Genomic DNA, 24051 nt, shown 5'->3' with positions numbered 1-24051 from the left:
CAAAAGATGTACTAGAAGTATAATTTTTTATTTTGGTGAGAGAATCCCAAAATAGATTTTTTTTTTTTTTTTTCCTTGAGAAATAAACACAAACAAGGTTCTAAGTTCTAACACAAGGCACACTACAAGCTTCACTAAAAATCATGATAACTTTTAACGAATTGTGAGATAAGTTATACTAAACCCATTCAAGTACCCTTTGAGATTAAAATTCTGTAGATTTTTTTAGGAGAATTTTTTTTCCACAAGCGAATAAACTTGCATATTTCAATGACGTACAGAAGAATATTAAATTGTAAATGAGTTCAAATTTGATACGGATTGGGTTTTAGTAAAACTATATTTTTACAACCACCAATAGTAGTATGCCACATAAAATGCTTCGAACTTAAGTAATAGATTGGTTCACACCCAATTCTATTCCTCCATGGGACCCATCTTTTATATATATAAAAAATTAGACTAATTATTAACTATTAAAGGAAAGGATAATCTATACAATGGCAAAAGGAGATATAATTACATGCCAAAACTATTATACATAACCAACTGATATGGTGCAAAAAATGGGCTACTTCTGATGGATACAATCGCTGCCCTAAATTTTCTTTAAACAAAAAATCATAAAGTGAGGACATTTGAACTTGAGAGTTTGATATTGTTTTTCAGCATTGAGTTTTTCCAACCAAACCTGTGACAGATCCCCAGCAATCTCCACTGCTCCACACTGAATAAACAGTACACAAAGTCATGCCAGTCAGTTGCTTATAAGCAAAACAAATAGATAGAGATTATCTGGTGTTACCATTACCTTTTGAGGGCTGATCAATCCAAGGCCCATTCATTATATTCAGAATGCTACATGCCTCACTGTACTCCAAATCAGGTAGCAACTTTGGAGTCAGTAGAAAACACCTGCATATTGATGAAACTGATACTTCAGCCATCTTTGCATTTTTGGAAAGAAAGTTTAAGAGACCTATAACTTGTTTTTGTCAACTACAAGAAATGAAATAACAATTTTGTTGCATTAAACAGTAATGGTTCAGTACATAAATATTTTATTTAAGCTCTCAATCTAATAATCCTCATGCTTTACATTCAAAGAAAAGAATTGCCATTTCACCAGAATCCAAGTGTAATTGTTTCTTTTGTAGGACAAAATGATGAGTGTCCCTCCAAGCAGATTTCAGCAGTCACTGCAGATTGCATGTGGGACACAGTAGGCTCATTAGCCCCACAAATTTGACATAGAGAAAAATAAAATTTTTTTTAATATGCGATTTTTGTCCCTAAGCAGGTAGAAAGCAAAGATTTGAACTAGACTAGTGCCTCATGGATGCATGGTCCTGACCCAATTGTGCTACTTTTGAGGTGAGATAAAGAAAAATAATATTAAAGTTCTGGGTGTTTATGTGCTTTTTCAACAAAAGCAATAGCCAACTACTACTACCTACACCAGACACCTAAACTAAATTCCTTAACCATTTGTAGTTACAACCTTCTAAAAGCCTTTAATATAACCACCATTTGAACATGATGAGACAGACATGCAACTGATCAAGCTTGCAAATTATATGTAGACAGCAATTATCAGGTTAAACAAGTGTTCTTACTGTGGTGTGTTCAGTTGGCTGGCAGCTCTCACTAGTTGCTGGAACATCTTTCGTTCATTTATAGGGTCCATCCCTGCAGAATTTGGAGGCCAAAATAAATTCTATGAGCTGTATTAATATAGTAAGAATTTGTAAAACACTTGATACAGTGACTAACCCTGATTTATCTCATCAACAACCCTAAATGGGCAGTTTGTAAGATCTTGGAGAGAAACAAGATAAAGAATGGTTGATACCGACCGTTCCTAGAAGAAGGAAATTTTAGGACACATCAAAAACAACTGTCACAAAAGCAATCAATACATAAATACAAAAAGATTCGATACCCCTCCAGACTGATGATGGGCACTGAGAACTTGGAGCTGTCCTGCTTGCCTTAAATGCAAAAGGTGAAACCAAATGAAAGCTTGAGCCTAAGTGGTTCGATATGATTCAAAAGCAAATTTAAAGAGCACAAGACAAAGAAATTATAAATGAAAAGAATGTATATCGACATTATAAAGAATAAATTTATCTTTTTTGATAAGTAGTTTAATGAATAAATTTATCTCTAAATCACAATGGACCATAATATATAAATCCTTGATATTCATATTACCAAAGGACCTTTAAGGACCCTGTTCAAACACCATTGGCAATCATAGAATATGGTCTTGACTCTTGAGGCTTTATCCACATTCATAGCTTTGAAAGCTCTACTTACATCATCTTCATCAAACAGTCTCAACCCAGATTGTCAGATGCCAGACATCTTGGGATGATGAATGATACTTCCTTAGTACTGTTTGTAAATCTTCTGACACATTTCTATCAGTATTATAGCATCATGCTAACTGTTTCTTTCTAACTAGATTGGTAATAGCACATCCAAAATGTTATAAAGAGATCTGATCCGCCTTTTTCCATGCTATTTAGTTGGTAAGCAGGAAGTAAAAACGTCAAGAGAGCTAATCCAAATTTTTTGACATATTGCAAGTCAACAATTTCAAAGTTTAGATGATCGGCCTTCAAGGTAAAGTTGTAATTAAAGGCAGTAACTACTGAATATCTAAAGTGCATACTGGCTGACTACACGAGATAATATTCAGCTCATAATTATCTCTCTTTACTGTAATTGTTTTAAGTATATATTTTGATTAAACTGATTCTAGCTTAACAATCCAGATCCCTTGTTCAAAAGGCAGGTTTCTATTATAGAGAAGTTTGGCAATAAGACCCAAATAAAACTGCCAGAACTCACACGTTAAAAAATAATATATACTTTTTATTCATTTTGGCCCCCAAGGAGAGGGATAATGGGAGCTTCATAGTGACCTCCACTTCACAAGGTATGGTCCCCAACTAATGTGATACCCCTTGGGGTGTGCTTAAAGAAGCAAAATTCCCAGTAGCATATGAAATGTGCTTTACTAAAAATATAAAACAAATCCAAAGCTGCAGTTACCTGAACTTGACTTTTATAAGTATTCCAAATTGATCAAAGTCCTTGTCATGCTCATCTGAGAAAAATAAACATTAAATAAAATAATTGAGAAAGAACACTATAATGGATGGAGGGAGAGGGAGGGGGAAGTAGAAGAGAGTTGGCTGGCAATTGCCAATTTCTGGCCAACTCTACTCTACTCCCCTTCACTCCCCCACCCTCTCCTTCCATCCAAACTGGCCATAAGGTACATTTTCTATAAGCAAAGCAATGAATACCCAATGAAACTTCTCCTGCGACAGCCATCTCTTGAAAGTTACGACTGAAAGTCTCATTTATCCGAGCAACAAGATTTCTTAATGTTGGAAGCCAATTTTCCTGCACCAATTTAAAATTAGGACATTGCACAGGAAAAATTAGACAACATAAATACATATCAATATCAAAACATATAAATTGAGGCAGTACTACAGGAGGAGATGAGGAAAAAACTAAAAGCATACAAGATTAATAATATGCTATGATAGGATCAGATTATTCTTTTTGGCAAGAAAATTATTCCGTTTATTCATTCCCTATAATTTTGACACAAGAAGTGAGGAGCAATATTGGCTTGAGTTTGGGAACATGCTAGTTTCTTCCCATCTAATAATTTCTAGCCATTCATGAGATTCATGTATACAATGAAAACAATATAAAAACCATACAATTATATCAATCCATTTAAAAGGAAACCAAACACCTGGATCTTCTTTTTTTTTTCAAAAACTAAACACCAGGACTTGTTTAGGTTTTAATTGAAACCAAAAGTTACCCAGATGAATTACCAAATAATTTAGCCAGCCAGATGCTATGATGATTAAGATCAACATTTCAGAAAGAGATGCAAAATAATTTTACCCTGATTTTAGTCATCTAGATAATATTCAATTGACTACTGTTACATGGAAATTCTAGATGAACTCAAAAGGAGGAATGATAAAAGAATAGATTGATTTTATGCCTTGTGAATTCACTGGTAGCGAAGGTGAGAGAACAAGAAAGAGGGGGTGAGCTGCGCAATAGGTAATCTTTTTTAGCAACATGTAGCAATCCATGCACATTGTCTTCCCTGTCCTCTAATGATTAAAGTAATAGTCTTTAGCTTCAGCATTAAATTATGCGGAGAATATATGTTTTATTGGCTTATCCCATTTACATTAACTTTGATCAGAGGATGATGACTAGTGAGAAGGGATTGAAGGAGAGAAATAGTAACTTCACAGAACCCTGGCTATGTAATGAGGCAACTAAACTTCACTCACCTTCAAGTTATCTATTTCAGCTAAACACCTCCTCAGCTCCTTGTTATCTGCTTCAAGTTTTTTTGCAAGATCTTCTATCTGTGACATGGTTTTAATTACAGTTAAAATAAAATATAATAGAAACTAGTACAAATTATACTAAAGATGGCAGAACACTACCTGATTTTTACGGTGTTCATATTCTTCCAAAATATTGTTGTTTAAAAAAAGCATAGAATTAGCCTGTGATATATTATCTTGAATGGCAGCCTCCAATTCCTCAATAGTAGTAGGCATCTACATGTCAACACAGAAGAAATTAGAATGTTTCTTGAATAAAGATCCATGAAAATATGAAGCACTGAAGAAAACAATACATTCTTAAAGTGAAACTAGTCATGAGACTGGCATATTAGACAATGTTTGACCTGTTTCAACTTTAAGCCATAATACAAACCTCAAGAAATTCCTTTTCAAGTTCTGGAGTGATCGTAGCTATTGATTCTGCTTGCCTCTTGGCAGCTGAAAGCTGCTGTCTAAAATTCTCTACCTCCTTCTTACCTTAACAAGAAGTAAAATGGAATATAGTCAGTTTCACAAGAAATATAGTTCACATAATTTGATATCATGGCTTCCAAAATATACAACTTGCAATCCTTAGAGGACAATATAATACGTGGGAATTCTTATTGAGAAGACATCATGGCAAAAATATTGTTAGTCTCAATCAGTTTCTTACACTCTTGATAGCTATTGCCAAGATGATAAATGATACCAACTCACCAATACCTCACTAAGACATCGAAATTCCATCACTCAGAAGAATGAATCAAAACTTTGGTGGAACTTAATTGTAATATATATATTGACAAGTTAATAAGCAAATTTTATTAAATTGGAAGAAAACTTTCAGCATAAAATATTATACAAAAGGTTGTGGACTAATCATGTCAAACTTCTTAAACTAATACTAAAAAGCCATTTGGCACACAATTTTACCAATAATTAATTTCTAGATTTGGCCCTATCTCATAAACAGGATAATATATTCAAAGACATAGGCTTCTCCTTAATCACTTAAATACACATTATATATAAAAGTATCTCCAAGAACATTTTTGGTTTCTTGAGCCACTTTAATGATACTAGCTCCAGTGACAAAATCTTCACAAATATCCCTAACTGGAATCACACAAGAAATTTTTTAACCAAGCCAAAACATATTAAACTATCTATGAAGCAATTATGATAATATGAACCATAATATTAACCGACCTTCAAAATCACAAGTGTAAGCTTTCTTTAAAGGAGAAAAAGCTCCTGAAAAGAAAGGACTACAAAGCAAAATTACTTTCAAGATCTGTTTATTTCTCAATATGTTGTCACCTGCTCACTCGGTTTATGTAAGCAATGCCAGTAAGGCCAGTTTAAAATTATACCTTTTATAAGCAAAACGAATAAAAAAAAATCATAATTTTTTTTTATAAGTAATAAAAAAGGCAAGGCCCTAGTTCATGGGAAGTATACCCAAGCTACACAACTAAACGATTTTTCACTAAAAGGGTCACAATCAAAGTCCATGAACAGATGAAAAGATTTTTGAAAATTTTCTAGCCAAAGAAAAAAAAAAAATTACATTTTAGTAGAAACTTACAATATTCGAAGTGCAGTGATGCTTGCATAGCAAACTTTTCATGCTGCTTAAGATCAACTTCCAAATCTCTAATCTACAAGTCAGAAAATCAATACATACATATCAGGAAAGTGATCAGAAACTGAGGATATATTTAGTGGGGACAGGTATGCCACGTCTTCAACAAAATAACAGAAAAAATTGTGCATATAACATACAGAGATCCTACAGACAAAAGAAAACTTCATCAGGAGACTTGCAGGATGCTGTGTGAATTGGTCACAAACATAAAAAAGGAAGGCAAAGAGCATACATAATGGAGGGGGAATGGGAATTATTGTCGTTGTATATGTTAGTTAAAACAGAAAGAAAAAGAAGAAATAATATTTTAACAGAATTATTAAATTTATAAATTTCTACACGATTTTCATTTTTAAAAAATTCAAATCTCCAAGACAAATTCAAGAATTTAAGGACACCCTTTTTTAATAAGGGATTTTGGTCCTAAGTGGAGGAAGAATGGAAGATTCAAACTAGCGGCCTCCGCTTCATGAGATTGGGCCTTTTAGAAAGGACTCCACCTGATTTTGAAGTATGCCACGTATAGAAAAGGAAGACAAAGAGCATACGTAATGGAGGCTGAAGGAAGGTCCACTTGTCTTGTTTAAAAATAAACTCTCATTGAGAATTTTGATCATGTGAACAAAACTCCATGTTGAGGAGTAATACACAATTGCAAAAAAAATTATTTTGTTACTGTTTCAAAAAATAAGCTAACTAAATCTGTCCATAATATATTTAAGAATAAGGGTATTTTTTTTATTCTTATAACTAATAGTATTAAGAAAAAGGTTTTTAAAAACACTATTAATTATCAAGTGTTAAAATTGTTAATTATACAATATAGAACAAAGTTGGCTCCTCAAACAGTTATAAGAATAACAAAACAATCTGTTCACTGAGATAAGGACATAATAAACAGAAACAATATAGATTTCAATTTTTTATTGTAACTTTAAATATAAGAGGCTCAACTGTGTGAGCAAAAGCCTAGTAAAATAACAAATCATGGGATTCTGGAGGAAGGAAGACAGAAAACAACCATGTTAAATAAAGTTTTGGAGAGGTCTTTCAGTTGTTACAGAAATAAGACAAAAAAATAAAAAATAAAAAGTGATTCACAAATACAAACATGATCTTTTTCAGCCTATAGAAATTAATTTTACACCCTCATACTAACAGATTTTTAGATTCATTAATAGTATAAGATGGGTATCTAATACATTTCAATAAAGTTTGTATGAACTTCTAGATCAGCTTGACAATTAATCAGAAAAAGTACCTTGGCATCAAATTCAATGGATGCCATATGCACTTCTGCAAAACTCTGCTTGAAAGAAACAGCCTCAACAAGTAACTCCTGTAAAACAGGGGGGAAAAAGAATGAAGCAATTGAAAATTTCAAAATATGTATCTCTATACTAGAGATAGCTTATTTCTTAATTCTGACATAAACCAGCAGATAAAGTCACAGCATAATAACTAAAAGGGGGCAAAAAACCTGAGCCTGAAAGTGACTTCACCTTAACTTCCATTGCACAATGGAATCGCTGAATGTTATATTTTGCAGCTTGATCGAGAAGCTTCGCCATAAGAGTATCCAAATCATCTTCCTTGTCCAAAGATTCTAATTTTCTTCTCCTTTGATCTAAGATCACCAAAGAATATATTTTTCAAAGTAAATGTAAAGATTGAATTTGGCACTTTTCTATGTAGTAATATTTTATACTTACCAATTAGGCTTTCAATTTCACGCCGTTTTTTCTTCTCATGCTGTAAAATCTTGATAATATCCTCCTACAATTTATATCCAGAATTAAGTCCAAATGCAAATTTGTATTTTTGATCAACTCCAATAAGTTATGAATCAATAATTATATTTGGCAACACAAACATACAGCAGTCACAACAGTCAGGCAGCAGTAAAAACTTTGGAAACTTGTATGTTTTCAGCATACCCGCTGTTTATGAAATTTCGCAGCTTCTTCCTCCAAGTATCTTAGATCATTCTTAAATGACCCAAGGCTTTCCTCAATCACACAAACGGATTCTTCGAGCTCCATTTTCTTAGACCTCATAACTTCTATTTCCCCAACATCTAAACCTGGAAGCAGAGTAGAGATGAGAATTGGCAGCATATGCAATTGTAAAGATTTAGATTAAACACTAATCAAGACTAAGGGTTTTCTAGAAACATACTACACAGAAGAAGACTTGAGCGACCCACGGCGTCTACACTAGCTGAAAAATGGTTACCATATCTAGATTTAGACCACCGATAATGATTTTCGGGGGTCCAACAATCCAGAATATCTAATTGTAGAGCCTCATCAGCCTTTTGATCCGTTTCCTTGGACCCTATGTACTGAGCAAAGTTGAAAAATAGATAAGCTCCTGATATCAAACATGATCATAAACCACATTTTCAAACTCCCCAACTTCATGAGGCTCAGTCAAATACATCACAAATTGAACAAGGAAGCTAAGGGAGCTTACTGAACGATCCAAACCAAATTGATTAGTCAAAACCTCCTTAACAGCATAGGGAGCATTAAAAACTTGGTCAAGCCGAGAATAGATACCAATCGAATGCATCTGCTTGGTATCAAAAAAACAAAATGATGATAAGATGGTTACTTATCAAAAAATAATAATAAAAAAAAAAAAATTTGATGATAAGATGGTTGGACTATTCAACTGCAGAACATAGTTGGGGCCCAAGTCACATACCTCCTTAGTTAGTTGAAAGGGCAAGGGTGCACGACCTTCATCCCCCGTATAATTTAGGACTGGGACATCAAATGACTTCAAATTTTTTACTAAAAAGTCCCGATCCCTAGGATCTTGAGTGATGAAAGACTGCAAATCAAGCAAAAAAAAAAGACTAGAAGTTTAGTGTCAAAAAAGAACTTTCCTCACCACCCCACAAAAATCATGTTCACATAACATGATTTTATTAATAAATAAAAAAACTTTATGCTTCATAAACAACATAGCATTCCTTAAAAAGAAAATTAAAAAGTACAAAATAATTACACAAGCTTGGTTAATTCAACCCATAAAAATATGGGGAAAGAGAGAATATACCATAAGTAAATAGAAAAAAAATAAATAAATAAGGTCTAGCTGAAATACTCATGCCTTGATTCCAAAAATAGGTAAGAATTATTCATATACCAAGCTAATGTAAAGGATCATAGTTATAAGCACTCTAGGTCTCAATCCTACGTGCATCCATCCAAAAACATTGCAGAAAGACTGAGAGTAAAGCACCTGGGATGTGCAGGGGTCTTTCTGTTTTCTCTTGCATAATGTTCATATTAAGTATAATTTTGTTTCTAATAAACTGACATTGATCTCAAAAGCTTAAGTGATAGGAAGAGGTGAATTTAAACATTGAATATTTATTCAAACACTCCCCATCACATGTGGGCCTAGAAATCCCCTAGAGGCCGAAGGTGGAATATTAATTTTTAAATGGGAGGGAAAGTGGTGACAAGTGATAACATCCAAACTTAGGACCACTAGCTATAATACCAAGACAAATTACCACTTATTACAAAACTTTAAGCTATTAAGAAATGATGAATTAATCAACCATTATGCTAATGATTCATATAAGGTTCAAATACATGAGAGAAACTGATACATAAATGTTCATACAATCCATTTGTCTGGGACATACTAGCATCTTTTTTAATTTAATAAGTGACATACTATGACTAGCATTGTACTGCATTTAACTAATTTAACGGTCCTTCACTTTGATGTCTTATTCAAGTTTATCAAAATCTTATGGGACCTTATTCAAATCATAACCTAACAAAATCTTTCTACCACCTTTGTCCCAATTTCCTTTTAAGTAACTGAGATCTCTAAAATAAAAACAAATAAAACCAACAAGAAGCTCAGGTACCTAATATGATCCTCATCCAAGTCTCAGCAAGTGCTGAACCCAAATGAAAAAAAAGTACAGAACTTTACTTCTTTTTTTCTTTTTCTTTTTCTTTTTTTTTTAATTTTTTTTTTCTGTTTGATACAGATGAAGGAAAAATACCTTCCAGATGTAATAGGGGACATGACCTTCTAAATAGTTTGCATGAACCCGATCAGAGACATTAACCTGAACACAAAATTATTAAAAAGTAAGTGAAAGAAGAATTAATTCATAAAGCAACAATTCGAATTATAAAATACATACCTCAAGCAAAACAGGACCATACACTTCTTTATTGAACTCATTGCGATGTTCTTGCACCCAATGATAAGCCTCAAATATCCTCTCAGTTCCAGATTTCACTAATGCCTGAAGACATTTGTTGTGTGTATTCTCCATATCCTTCAACCTGTAAAAATCATCAGAAAGACATTAAAAAGGTAAAAAGCATATGAAACATTTAAATCTCATTCAAATTTACCTGTCCAGGCAATTCCTGAGGCTCATTTTCTTTTGACCTAGCAGTCTTTCCTTCTCTGACTTTTGATTCCTCTTATTATTAGCTGAAACTTCTAGTTCCAGGATTTGAGCCTTCAAATTTTCCTGGTGTAGAAATGTTTTCAGTAATAACAGTGAAGGTATCAACCAAATCAAAAGAATAGCAACCAAACAGTAATTACTGACTTTCATAAAAGCAATCAGGTAAATTATCATCAACAGAAAACACACAAGTTCAAACTAATCATTATTTTCCAATTTACTTAAAGGAAAACAAATACATAAAATTTTAGTAGATTATACTTGCACCAATACAACTGTTTCTTTTTCTTTTCTTTTTTTTTTGATAGGTACACCAATACATTTGATGATAGCAAAATAAGAGAAACCATAACTTTTTCAAGATACTTCAAGACAGTTAACCACAAAATCAGTTCCATATATTGTAAGTGGGTGAAGTCTCCAGTGACCACATGTCGATAAACTCACATCACAACCCACACCGCCAGAAAAAATCAATAATTGGCTAGAAAAGTTACTTACAAGTTCATCTTTTGGAGGTTCATACGGAGGCAGATTTTCAAGTTCTGCTTCAGCAGCAGCAAGACCTTCTTTAGCTTTAATTATTCTCTGTCTATTAGACTCTTCTTGCCTCCGCATATCTTCCATTTCTTTATATTTTCCTCGTACTTGCACCCCCTGTAGAAAATGTAAATGAACATTGAAGGCAACAGAAGAAATACAATTGTCTGACAAAATATTAAAGAGCCCAAAAAACTAAAAGAAAGATAGCGAGCTGTAAGTACCAAATGGCTTTCATTTGACATAATTTCTGTAAGTCTTTTTGAATTTTCATTTATGAGACGGCCAGCTTTTTTACATTTAGCATCCAAGACTGCCTTCTCTTGCTTTTGTTTCCTGCAAACAATTGATTGGTTAATGAGTAAACTAACACTTTAGAAGATGAAACATGGCATATTGCAACAGTGATTGATCTCAAAAAGAAGAAAGGAAAAAAATGCAAGCAGTAACATGCAACCTACACAATCAGTCACTCACTTTTCACAACAATTATGTAGGTTTTCCTATGTCCTTAGTATGGTATACCTTTGATAAAAACCTTCCTATATCACCCCACAAAACCATAAATGAAAAAGAATTGTTGAAGTTTAGCCAAGCTTAAACTCAGATAGCCAATGCATGGACCGCCAAGACCTCACATAGATCATAAGATTGACCACATTGTGGAGATGTCCATTCAATATAATATGAAATAATTGCAAAATGTCACGGAAAACTTGGCATGTTAATTATCAAAAATCTACCTGGAGAAAATTCCATGAGTAGCTGTCTCTAGTACAAAGATAGCATATCTAAAGTCAACAGATAAAGAAATAAAGATGTGCCATAACCAGCACAGAGACATGCCACTATGTCAGCATGTCAATGGCCACATGATAAAACATTGTCATTAGCATATTATGAAGTCAATATTTAATCAAACTCAGAGATAATGAATTCACATTAAGCACTACACAAGCTTCAAATGCATTGAGTTTACTATTGTAAACGCATTGTACTTTTTTCTTATCAATAAAACTTTTATTATCTATCAAAAAATTTATAATAAGCACTACACATCTGGTGAACCAAAGATAAGTCATCATACTCAATGGGTTCCTTAAGGTCATTTAAGGTTTTTGCAGCTTCATCCAACTTCTTCTTTGCATCCTTTTCCTGCTCCTTAGCTTCCATATATTCAGCCTTCTTCATGTCATACTTCAGCCAAGGTAATTTATTTTTCATGGATTCAACCTGCAGCATGACAGAAAAATCAACATTTGAAATGTTATCAAGCATAGAAATGATCATGAACAAAACCTACAAAAGCTAACCTTTGTTAAAAGTTCTTCTCTTTGACGAACACGCTCTACATCTTTCTCTAATTCAGCATTCAGTGCCCTCCATTGATTCAAAGTCTCTCCATTTCTCTCAACAGACTAAATCAATAGAAATTGTTAATAATAACAACACCATATAAAGTGTTAAATGTACGGTTCTGATAATTTAAAACCTTTAACACTATATTAAGGAAGAAGGTGAGTCTTTAGAAACTCACTAGCTGAATGTTCTTCAGCTCACGGCTTTTTTCTATGAGTGCACGATGTTGGATAGGAAGTTGAGGATCACCAACAGCCTTTTCAGTTTCTTCTAGAAGTTGCACAGGAGTTAATTTGGCAAACTCACAGACCCTGTCTTGTGGTAAAAACTACATCAGGGGGGGGGGGTGGGTTTTTTTTTTTCTTCTCTCTTTAGAAAAAGTAAATTTAGTTTAAAAGGCATGTCTCCTGCTGTGAAATCATAATCAGCTACATAAAATATAAATAGTCACCGTAATATTATGAATATTAATTAACACTCATGTGATAGGTAAAGGAGATGGGAAGGGGAGGGGGCAAGCAGCAGAAGAAGAGGAGAAAAGAATCTATAGATGGAAAAAAAAGTAGATACAAGATCAAAGCGATCGCATAAACTTACTAGAGACATGATTAAGATGTATTTATCAATATCCATAGTCATCTAAATCTAATTAGAGAAGAAGGGGGACATGTCCTCTGCAAATCAAGTATTTAAAAATCATGAAATACACAATTTCAGAATACATGAGGCCTATGCATGGCTTAAGGCCCAAACATCCAAATGGACCAATCCAAGCAGCACCTTGAATGCTACACAAAGGATATGTTCACAAGAAAAGTTTACTTGTTTTTTTCATTTGGGAAAGCATCTAATGGAAAGGGGGATGAAAAAAAATAGGAGTTTTACAATAAACCAGAAATTCATATTAAGAAAAAAATAACAAAAAACACGTAGCTAAAACATACATCTAATAAAAGAAACAAAATATATTTGTTTCTTATATGGTCACAGAATCGTACCACCATGCTGCAAAAGAGAAAGCACCAGCTTGAGGAGAAAAAGGAACTTCAACAGGATCCTAAATTGAAGAAAAGAAACTACTACCAGCAGATCACAAGGGCCATGATGGCACTCAATCAGGAAGACTGGTATATGAGGTTAAGGACAATGCATAGGTATTACCATATTAGATAAACATTTCTGAAGTGTTTCATACCAAATGCAGACAGACATGCATAAGTGTGCTTTCAGGCAATGAGCTCAATTTCAATTACAAACTTCATGATAAGAAATTGAACATGTATAAATATATACACACATGTAAAAAGAAGCAGAATCGCATTTATTAAATTATGTTTTATAGTTGATGTGTGTGTCCTAATCTAGATCCTTCAAACTTACTTGAGTCAAATTGTTGACTTGGATGTTGAACCTTTGAATGACTTGAAGTATATCTTTTTTAGGCACAGCCTTTCCTGAAACCAACAAATGATGGACAAGAAATGGCTAGACTGTTATGCTTTCTTTGTTCTTATTATAAAAGCTAAACCACTCTCCTTTATAAATGTATCATTAAAGAGAGCGACAGAGAGATACTTGGCAAAAAGATAAAACTCAGGCTAGGTCCTATATTTCTTGCACTTAAACAGCTAAAATTTTCAATCTAATGCAGGAGAAATGCAATTAAAAAGGGGTTTTCAGTATTTTTAATTATTTTGTTTATGCCAAGTATGTACAGCTAGGATGAGATTAATTTAATGGCTAATATAGGTTGCTTGTAAGTTTTATGGGATTTTGTTTTATAATGGTGAAAACATTACAATGACTTGATATTAAATAAAATGCCCCCTCCCCTTTGGTTTTTAGTTCTTTTGGGGCGCTTATTACTTAAAATGGCACCTCAAGTGAGGTTTCCTCAATATCTTCATCTAAGAAAGGCTTCAAAGGAAAGTTTAAGTATGCTTTCACATTACAAAAAAAGTAATATCTTGCAAAACTTGAACATACACATTTATGCCTGGTTCAAAATTTTGGGCTTGGGCCAAAAGTTTTGGCCTATAGAGTCTGATTTTAATATGTTATCCTCAACATGTATTAACTTTGAATGTGATCTGAATGTGAGATGTTTAATATAAATTCCTTGTATTTTAGCCATTTTAGCTCCAATGTTTTGTACTAACTCTGTCCCAAATTGTTGGTTCTCTATTCCATTTTGGGATGTCCCAACATGTAGTCCCCTTTAAAAAGTTAATAAATAAATTTCCTAACTTACGCTTTAATTTATTTAAAAATAGTGTCATTCTTTCACTTGAGATTAAATCAACTAGGGTAGTTTTGAAATTTTGTACCTTTTTCACTAAAAGGGAAGGCACTGAATGATGTTCCCTTAAAAATTTGAATTTTCTAAACATGACATACAATATGGGATGGAGGTAGGAATTAAAAGTAGGGGGGAAATTAATAAATGAAGTAGAAATGATCTACACAAGCCAGGGCAGCTCTAGGCCAAGACCCAACCGCGGCTCTCTAGGATTGTCCAAAGCCCAGGCAGGCCAGGTTCAGTCAATACTTAAAGTACTAAATATCTTACCATTAAACAACCACTCAGACTTGTTACGTGTATCAATTTTACGTGTAATGTTAATCTGTTCATCTTTAGTGTCCCCTCTCAATGAAATGTTAATATGACCAGATTCCTCTCCACGCTTCACATATGCTCCAACGCTCGTCGCCCTCCCAAGCAGCTGCATGAAACAAATTCCCCCATCATTATATAGTATGAAGAAACATAAGGTAGGGTATTCAAATAAGGCATCAGCCTTTAACTAACCTGAGGCTCACCACCTAGACCAAGCGCAATGGCACACACAAGAGAGCTCTTCCCAGATCCATTCGGCCCAATTACAAGGTTCAGGCGCGATCCCGGTTTGCATTTCAGGTGATTGAACGTCATGAAATTTTGGAGCTCAATCTCTATTATATTTCCAGGCATATAATCATCTTCCCCTCTGAGAAAGAAAAGTTTAAAAAACATTGATCCTCCAATACAACTCTAACAAAGTAGAATAAATAATTGGACACAAAATTTTGGAAAACAGGTTCGTGTAAGCTTAATAGTAGTATTAATCTCAAATGAGTGGATTTGTTTGTTTCTACGGGTCTCATTTAATGAAAAGTTTAATACTTTTCGTTAGAATTGGAACCCAAAACTTTAACACTATATATATAAGAGCAGCAAGCATAACAGTGCACAAAGAAGCTTCCTTTATAGCAAAAAAAAAAGTTATGAGAGAACCAAAAATGTGATAACAAGGATTTGACCAATAAAAGCTAAAATTAATTTGCTTTAAAATACTCTGAAAAACTTTTATTTTAAAAAAAAAATTTCTTCCATTTGAATGCTTATTGAAAATGAGTAAAAAACTTCTAATTCAGAGTAAGAATTCATCAATTCTATTTCATTTTCACTTCCCCTAAATTTTCTCAGCAACCAGACAGTCCTTTAGCTAATAACCAACAAGAAAATTTCAAAAATTTAAAAAAAAAAACAAAAACCCTAACGCTGTGCAGTGTTACACCATGGACAATGTCACCATCACAGGGCATCAAAAACCTCGAATTCAGAGTAAGAATCCATCAATTCTATATCTTTTTCACTTTCCCTACATTTTCTCAGCAACCAAACAGTCCTAAAACAAAAAACCAACAAGAAAATTTTCAAATATTTAAATAAAAAAACAAACAAACAAACAAAAACCCTAACGCTGTACAGTGTTACACCGAGCACAATGTCACCATCACAGAGCATCAAAAACCTCGAATTCAGAGAAAGAATTCATCAATTCTATTTCTTTTTCACTTCCCCTACATTTTCTCAGCAAGCAAACAGTCCTTTAATTAAAAACCAACAAAGAAAATTTCAAAAAAATTTTTAAAAAAAATCCTAACGCTGTACAGTGTTACACCAAGGACAACGTCACCATCACAAAGCATCAAAAACCTCAAATTCAGAGTAAGAATTCATCAATTTTCTACTTCTTTTTCACTTCCCCTACATTTTCTCAGCAAGCAAACAGTCCTTTAATTAAAAACCAACAAAGAAAATTTCAAAATTTTAAAAAAACAGAAAAATCCTAACGCTGTACAGTGTTACACCAAGGACAACGTCACCATCACAGAGCATCAAAAACCTCAAATTCAGAGTAAGAATTCATCAATTCTATATCTTTTTCACTTCCCCTACATTTTCTCAGCAGCCAAACAGTCCTCTAACTAAAAACCAACAAAGAAAATTTCAAAAAAAAAAAAAACCCTAAAGCTGTACAATGTTTACACCAAGGACAATGTCGCCATCACAGAACATCAAAAAAACACACCACAGACTAAATCGTGGACTTCAAAACGCTCACAAGAACTCAGACAGAGACATAAATATAGCTGAGAGAGTGAGAGAAGTGTACGGACCTTTCGATTCTTGCTCGCTTGGCGCGAGGCTCGGCCATTGAGGAAGATTGATCAGAGTGTGTGTGTTGTGTTGGAAAATCGGAGACTTTGTGAAACCCTAGGCGGTTGATTTGGGGATTAAGGACAAATGGGAGTGAAAATTAGGGTTTGAGAGAGGAAGAAAGAGTGTGAGAGAAAGAGAGAGAGAGAGGCACTAGGTTCGAGAATGTGAGAATTGGCGCCAAACGAGAAAACACATCATATATATTCAGGGGTTGTTGGACCCGGGTCCAGACTCGTTAAGACTTAAGAAGATTGACTTTCTAAAAGAATAAAATATTATAAATCTTTTATATATATATATATATATATATACACTAGCCTCGTTGCACACACTCCGCACGCGGCTCTCTTCTTTTTTTTTTTTTTCTTTTTTTTTGTATAGTCTTTTAATTTTCTATTCATCACTGTTTGAAATTTAAGCATATGTTTAACCATATTATATATTCGAGGTGAAAAAAAAAAACCAAATTAAATGTAATGAGAACAGGGAGTAAGGGAAATCGAAATTAAAAAGAAAAAGGTAACTCTTGATAAAACGCAAAAAATAAAAGTTGAAAACGAGAGTGTGCATTTGACATGGGCTTAAAAAGTCAACTTTTTTTATTGTTTAGTTTATTTTTTCTACTATTTAACTTATTTTTTGTACTATTTATAGGTCTTATTATACTTTTTAGTACTATTCATAGGTTCTATTGTATTATTTCTGTCAAAAAATTTACAGTACTTTAAAAATTTTTCAATTTTCAGTTAAATAAGTTGTTCCCAAATATACACTAATTGAAGGAATATAGGAGAATTGGAGCATTTTTGAATATTGAGTTTGAAAACTAATAGAAGAGTTGTCCTATTTTGTAAGTTATGTTTTAGGTGAGAGCTAAAATTTAGGAGTTTTTAAATTAGCAATTTTACATATATAACCTATTATTTAAGCGTCTTAGGCATCTGTTAACTTTTCTTTTTTTGATAGAGTTTTAACTTATGACGTTCACTTCTAATAATTGTGTTATTTATCATCACACTAAAATACAAATTAGTTTTTGGTGTAGGCGAGGATTAAATCTCATATTTCTTATTCTGGACCATAGAGATTTAAGCAGTTGAGCATACAATCCATTAACTTTTTTTATATATCATTATGGGTAAAATACAGTCAACTCCTTAGGTATAGACTAATGTCAGCTAATGTCTTGAACTAGGTTTGAGCTAATGTCAGTTTAGATTTGTTGAGGTACAAAATAATTAAACAGCCACAAAATAGGCCCAAAAAGAAAAGAGGTGAAAAAAAAGACCTTGGGCCCATTTCACAAAAAAGAGAGAAAGGATGGGCTCTCACAATACAAGAAAGGAAGGGGAAAAGAAAGAAAAAAGAAGGAAGCCCAGAAGACTTGATTCAGAAGTCCACGAAGAAAATGGCCCAAGAAAAACAGATAAAGCAAACAGCAACCAAGCCCAGAAGGGAGACTTGGGTCGGGACGCCCAGAAGCAATACCAGAGCCAGAGGATCTCCGGACGCATGAGGAGAAACTGAAGCAGACTTGATAAGGAAAAGAAAGACAAAAGGCACGCTGGGAGACCCTCATTCGAAGAAAGACAAAAAAAAGATAAAAATGCAGGAGATTTGGTCCCAACCATTTGAAGAAAAAAGACAAAGAAAGTACAACTGGGAAGGCTGGGAAAGCTGGGAAAGCTGGAGCAAGAAAAGCCAAAAATCTCAGGTCAACCAAGGGGAAATCCGGAAATGGGAAACTTGTTGGGAAACTTTCATCCTGTCGCAACAAAAAGAGAAGAGCTATAAGAAAAAGGGAAACAACCTGTCCCTGGGACAACCAGGCTCTGAACCAGCTTCAAAGGGCAAAAAGGAAAATTGATAGTACCCCCGGGAGCCCGCCACTGTGCTATAAAAAGGGGGGAAAGGAAGAGATAGAATTCAATTTTTGGAGGGAGAGACATAGACCATTCGTTAGGACACTGAGAGTTGTTTTTCTAAAAGTCTCAAAAGATATAGGAGATACTCTGTTAAACAAAAGGAAAAACAGAGGAGCTTATTCCCGGGATCCCCGAAACAGCCACTACATTACACGCTCGGATTCAACGGATTCAAACTTTGCAAGTCTTTGAAGCCTGAATGGCTATCAAAGTCTGTAATTTTTGAACTCACTTGAACCTTGCACCATGTTTTAGTGAGCTTTGTAATCACAGTTTTTTTAAAAGAAAAGGAAAACTAATGAAACATACCTCATCAATCGGAGGATCCCTAACATGTTCTTCGCATTTTATTTCACTTATTATGCATTTCCTTTACTGTTATAATGTTATTCAATACAAATACTTTTTTTAGTTGTTTGTAATTGTAGGAAGTTTGTTTCTGTGCACAAGTCAATTCTTAAATCAGCATGTTAGCTGCGGGGAATTGATCCCAGTCCACCAAGTACCCCTCACACGGCCCAGGATCCTCGGGCCATAGTGCAAAAAAAAAAGCACTCTCACAAGATTTAAAACATTTCAAAACTTATCAATATGGTCCCAAATCACATTAACAATGCAAAAAAAGGAGTGACGGTTTAGTTTTAATATCTTTGACTTAGTTAACATTAGCCAAAACTTCAAGGGTGTTAACTATAATTTATCCTTACATTATTTATTACTTATTTTTACAAAAAATTTTATAATAAAACATTTTTAACGAATAACAAAAGTGGTGACAATGGCATGTAAAAGAAGGTGGTGTCAATAATAGATTCATGCAAAAGTGATGCATCATAACTGACCATTTTAAATTCACTAAAAAATAGTCATGTGTTCTAAGAGTTCTAGACATTCTTATTAGGGAAAAAAATACCAACTTCACTAGCAATATTAAGGAAATTACTTTTTTTTTTCTTACCACAAGTGTGATGGGGTTATCTTGTTCCCATGAAGAGAAATACAAAATACTACTCTCCTTCACCTATAAGACCCTTAGCCAAAATAAAAATAAAATCTTTATTATTTGAGAAATAAAAATAATATAACTTTTTTAATAAGAAAAATGGTGCATCTAAGTAAAGTTACCATATAAAGTATCGGGCCCTCTTTATTATTATTTTATAAAATAGAGCATTATTGTTTTGGCTTGATTGTTACGAGCAATTATCATGAAACATAAGATTATTATAAAAAATAAAAATAAAACACACACACACACATATATATATATATATATATATATAACTTGGACTAAGAGAGGAACCGGAAAGGAGATAAAAAAGTGTTCCAAGAAGTTATTAGAATTTTATAAATAACTGGAGGTTTTTAATGTGTCTATATTCTATGCTTTTCTTAAAGAAAAATGTGAATTTTTTACATTTTTTAAAAGTGGCAATAAAATATTGTCATTGAATTACATATATGAATTGATATCAAGTGAGTTCTGTTTCTAAATGCAATATATATTTTTATATTTTAAACTACTTTAAATCCTAGAACTAAATGAACAACACCTACATGGCTACATAGCCATATTAATCCAATGAGTCGCATTATCAATGACATCCACACATAGAGTGCCATCACTTCCTTTTATCTTATCTGCAACAATGAAACAAACAGCACATTTGTCCTGCATGGAAAGAAATATCTCCCAAAAACATCTACAAACTCTAATGTGCTAATTTAAAGTCTAAGCTTCTACTCACTCACTCACTCACCCACTCAATCTACTCTTTATGGCCATCACCACCATATGCTCATCTCCAACTCACTCTCCAACTCTCCCAACCATTTCTTCACTCAAAACCCACCACCCTCTCCAACCCCAATTGCATGTTTCTACATCTTCTACTAAATTTGGTTCTAACATAGTCTCCAACGATGCATTAGTCATTGCTGCAGCTGCAGAAGCAGTTGCACTAGCCCATAAAGCAGCTCAGGCTGCTAGAGATGCTGTGTTGGCTGCAGCTGAGATTGGTGAGGTGTGGAGTGACAGAGAGAATGATAATGTATTGGTGAGGTATGGGAGTGGTGGCTTAGGAGTGAGGAGGAAGAGGAGGAGGAGAAGGAGAAAAGGGATGGAGGAAAAAATTGGTGAAAGTTGGAGAATTTCATCCGGGTCTGTTAAGTCTGGGAATTTGAGTCCAAGGGAGGAGGCAGAGCTTTGTTTATGCCTCAAGGTAGGTTTGCTAGTAAAATTGTAGAATGGCTGCTATTTACTTATGGTATTATTGAAGTGACTTTAGTATGTCTTGTGGGGTCTGAACTTTGAATTTGAATTTGAATTTGTTAATAACCTCCTTTACATAATTTGTTTACAACCTCAAGAATTTTAACTCTAATTGCTTTACTAGTATATTCCAATGGTTATGTTATGAAATTTTCAAATGTTAAGGTAGTGTGTTCTAATAATAACAATCACTTAATCAATAAAAGTTTGAAATTTGAGAATGAAATTCAGTATTATCTCCATCAAAAGGGGAAAAAATAAGTGTTTGCAAATTGACAGGAGGGAGCAAGGCTGGAAGGGATGAGAATAGGAGTCAGGGAAGCTCGAGGCTGTGAGCCAACCTCAAAACAGTTGGCCAAGGCCATAGGGATGAAAAGGAGTAGTGTGGATAAGATTTTGTGTGATGGAAGAGAGTCAAGACAGAAGATTGCTCGGAGCTACCGTAGACTGGTGGTTTCCATTGCCAAAGGTTATCAAGGCAGAGGACTAAGCTTCCAAGACCTCATTCAGGTTACTTACATTTTTCTCTTAAACGTTGGTTCCTTCAGTGTGCTGATGTACAATGTGTTTTGCTGTGTTTACAGGAAGGGAGCATAGGCCTTCTTCGGGGGTAGAGAAATTTGAGCCTGAAAGAGGACATAAGTTGGCAACATATGTTTACTGGTGGATTAAGCAGGCTATTATTAGAGCCATAGCAACTGACACTAGATTAGTGAGATTACCAGTGAGAAACTGCATATATTAACAGTATATTTACTTTCAATGCAACTTTTTAGTTCAGCCAATCTAACTGCTGACCATTCTCTTCTGCTCAAAATGACTTAAATAATTAAGGATTCTTCTTTGAGAATCTCTACTTTTTTTTTTTTTTTTTGATAGTTGAGAATCTCTACTTGGTGCATGATAGTTCTTATAACTTTACTATGCTTGTTAGTTTTAATATGTGCACATTAGCCTGAATTGGACTCTAAGAATGAATGTTTTCCACCTTTATTGTTTAACATATCAATAGAGTGAGGTGTTTTAAATCCTAATGGTATGTCTGACTGGCAGAAGTATTTCAAGTAAATTCTTTGCATATGTAAAAATGGCTAATGAACTAAATTTTTGTCTTTATGATTCTTCCCTTGTATTGCTTCCTTATTTTTTTTTAATCAGGATGCTACTTACTCTAGGATGGTGTTAACATAGAAACCTGCCTAATTTATTAATTTTTATTGTTGTTCTATTTTGTGGTTGTTGTAGATTGTATTTCCTAGAGTTAATCTCAGATATGATGCCAGTATTTGTAACAGTTAGTAATAGTACTGATGTTCATGTTGAGATGTTCTATTCCAATAGATTGTTTAAAATTTATCAAAAAATTATTAAAACCAAGACTAGATTTCAAAAAAATGGTGATTTCCTTTCTCTTCACAATCTTTGCTTCACTCTATATGAGTTTTGGGGAGGTAAACTGGTAGTTAGTGAATGTATGGTTAGCTTGTTGTGTGTAGGGAAATGTGAGCAGGATGGTGGCGAAAATTGCAGAAGCAAGCAACACCTTGACCAAAAGATTAGGGCGGCAACCATCCTATGATGAAATTGCTGAAATGCTCAATGTGAATATTTTGACAGTGAAACTTGTTTCTGAGAGGAGCAGACCCCCAGGGTCATTGGATCGAGCAGTAACTGATCAAGGTCACATGACTCTTCAGGTTCTTTTCTTGAACTTTATTCCCAACTTTAATGAATGATCAAGTTCTTTGATCAAAACGAAGTTTATTGTTCTTCAATAACAAATGTACATACTGTCTGGCAGTATTAATGTTCAAACTCAAGCCATTCCTTGTCATGTCAGTTAAGGTTATGAGTCCTGCATTTCCTATATTTGAGATTTCTGACCTTTGAAGATCATTCTTTAAAATCCAAATCTCCAGTTGGATTCTAATCCTACAAAGCATTGAATTGTTTTGCCACCTCATATCAAGGTTGCAGGATTAGATGAGATTGAAAAACTGGACATGACAACAAGAGGCTATACGGCGCTTTTAAATCACAAGAATTCAAATATCTTCTTGATAGTTGAGACTAGAATTAGTTTCATACCTAGGTATCTCAAACAAGGTTCAGAATTAATATGATTGACTCAAAGACAGCCTGATGAGTTGATAATCCAACTTGGATAAACTTGTGCAACGATAAAATATTACTGTTGTTAAAAAATAATTAGATAGGCGAACTTTTTTTTTTTTTTCATGAATAAATAGATTGAGAAACTTGAGATGAGGAAATTCACAGTTAATGAAACTTTAATGTAAGAAGCCTAATCTGTTATCTGTAAACTAATTTATAGCGAGGTTAATTGCAGGCGCCTTAGATTTCTTCAATGTCTTGTGTTTATGCAACAAGAGCTTATTTAAAATATGAAATATCATTTAGGACAAATACCCCATTGACTAAATCTAATTCATAAGTTCAAAATCTGTTGCAGGAGATCATATCAGGGCCGGAAGAAACAGTGCCAGAAAAGATGGTCAAGAAACAGCTAATGAAGCAAGAGGTGGATAAACTTCTCAAGACACTTAACAAAAGAGAAGAACATATATTGAGATTACGCTTTGGACTCAATGGAGAGCCACCTAGGTCCTGTGAAGAGATAGGAAGACTATTAAAGCTGTCGAGGGAGAGGGTTCGCCAGATCTATGTCATTGCATTATCAAATTTACGACAGAGAAGTATGAAAGACAATCTAGTAGAATTTTATGTTGTATAGAAGTTCTTGATTTGATTAATAGAATTAGAAGATAGGAAACAAAATGAATATGTCAACTAAGATTTGTACATTTTACCATATCATTTTTTTTTTTTTTTTGAGCTGTCATGGACCATGACATCGGAATTTTACATTCCTATGCTCAATGCTTTGGTTATTCCCATTTCCATTAGAGATGAAGTGAGTAGAGATGATTTGTGCCAAGTACAATATGATGGTAAA

At 33.8% G+C, this 24051-nt stretch overlaps 2 protein-coding genes across 5 annotated transcripts; one reads left to right on the top strand and one right to left on the bottom strand.

Annotated features, from left to right (window-relative positions):
- Positions 1 to 400: 400 nt before the first annotated feature.
- Positions 401 to 17060, bottom strand: LOC111993835 (structural maintenance of chromosomes protein 5). Of its 4 annotated transcripts, XM_024025657.2 has the most exons (30): positions 16835 to 17058; positions 15201 to 15378; positions 14961 to 15114; positions 13772 to 13845; positions 12570 to 12719; positions 12346 to 12450; positions 12120 to 12265; positions 11257 to 11368; positions 10994 to 11149; positions 10434 to 10555; positions 10217 to 10361; positions 10073 to 10138; positions 8746 to 8874; positions 8512 to 8610; positions 8215 to 8380; positions 7974 to 8119; positions 7749 to 7812; positions 7539 to 7663; positions 7298 to 7375; positions 5977 to 6049; positions 4780 to 4883; positions 4503 to 4619; positions 4344 to 4421; positions 3318 to 3417; positions 3061 to 3115; positions 1943 to 1991; positions 1774 to 1861; positions 1617 to 1689; positions 812 to 915; positions 401 to 727 (listed from the first exon to the last, which is right to left on the bottom strand). In XM_024025657.2, the coding sequence occupies exons 1-30, from the start codon at positions 16870 to 16872 to the stop codon at positions 666 to 668; spliced, it is 3156 nt and encodes a 1051-aa protein (XP_023881425.1). In that variant the 5' UTR covers positions 16873 to 17058; the 3' UTR covers positions 401 to 665. The 4 variants fall into 4 exon arrangements, 3 of the variants coding, with proteins under 3 accessions (XP_023881425.1, XP_065616927.1, XP_065616928.1); XM_065760855.1 differs by lacking the exons at positions 401 to 727; positions 812 to 915 and adding an exon at positions 1138 to 1199 and having other exon boundaries at positions 16835 to 17059; XR_010623966.1 differs by lacking the exons at positions 401 to 727; positions 1943 to 1991 and having other exon boundaries at positions 875 to 915; positions 16835 to 17059.
- Positions 17061 to 20573: 3513 nt separating this feature from the next.
- Positions 20574 to 24051, top strand: LOC111993811 (RNA polymerase sigma factor sigD, chloroplastic). Its single transcript, XM_024025633.2, is given in 6 exon segments — positions 20574 to 21024; positions 21354 to 21584; positions 21659 to 21683; positions 21686 to 21798; positions 22571 to 22771; positions 23548 to 24051. Coding segments are annotated over 6 exon segments (1296 nt in total). The 5' UTR covers positions 20574 to 20580; the 3' UTR covers positions 23830 to 24051.

Source organism: Quercus suber, unplaced genomic scaffold, assembly GCF_002906115.3.
Source record: "Quercus suber isolate HL8 unplaced genomic scaffold, Cork oak 2.0 scaffold_384, whole genome shotgun sequence".
In the NCBI taxonomy this organism is placed as follows: Eukaryota; Viridiplantae; Streptophyta; class Magnoliopsida; order Fagales; family Fagaceae; genus Quercus; species Quercus suber.
Note: the sequence above shows the minus strand (reverse complement) of the source record. Positions and strands in the feature narration are given on the sequence as shown.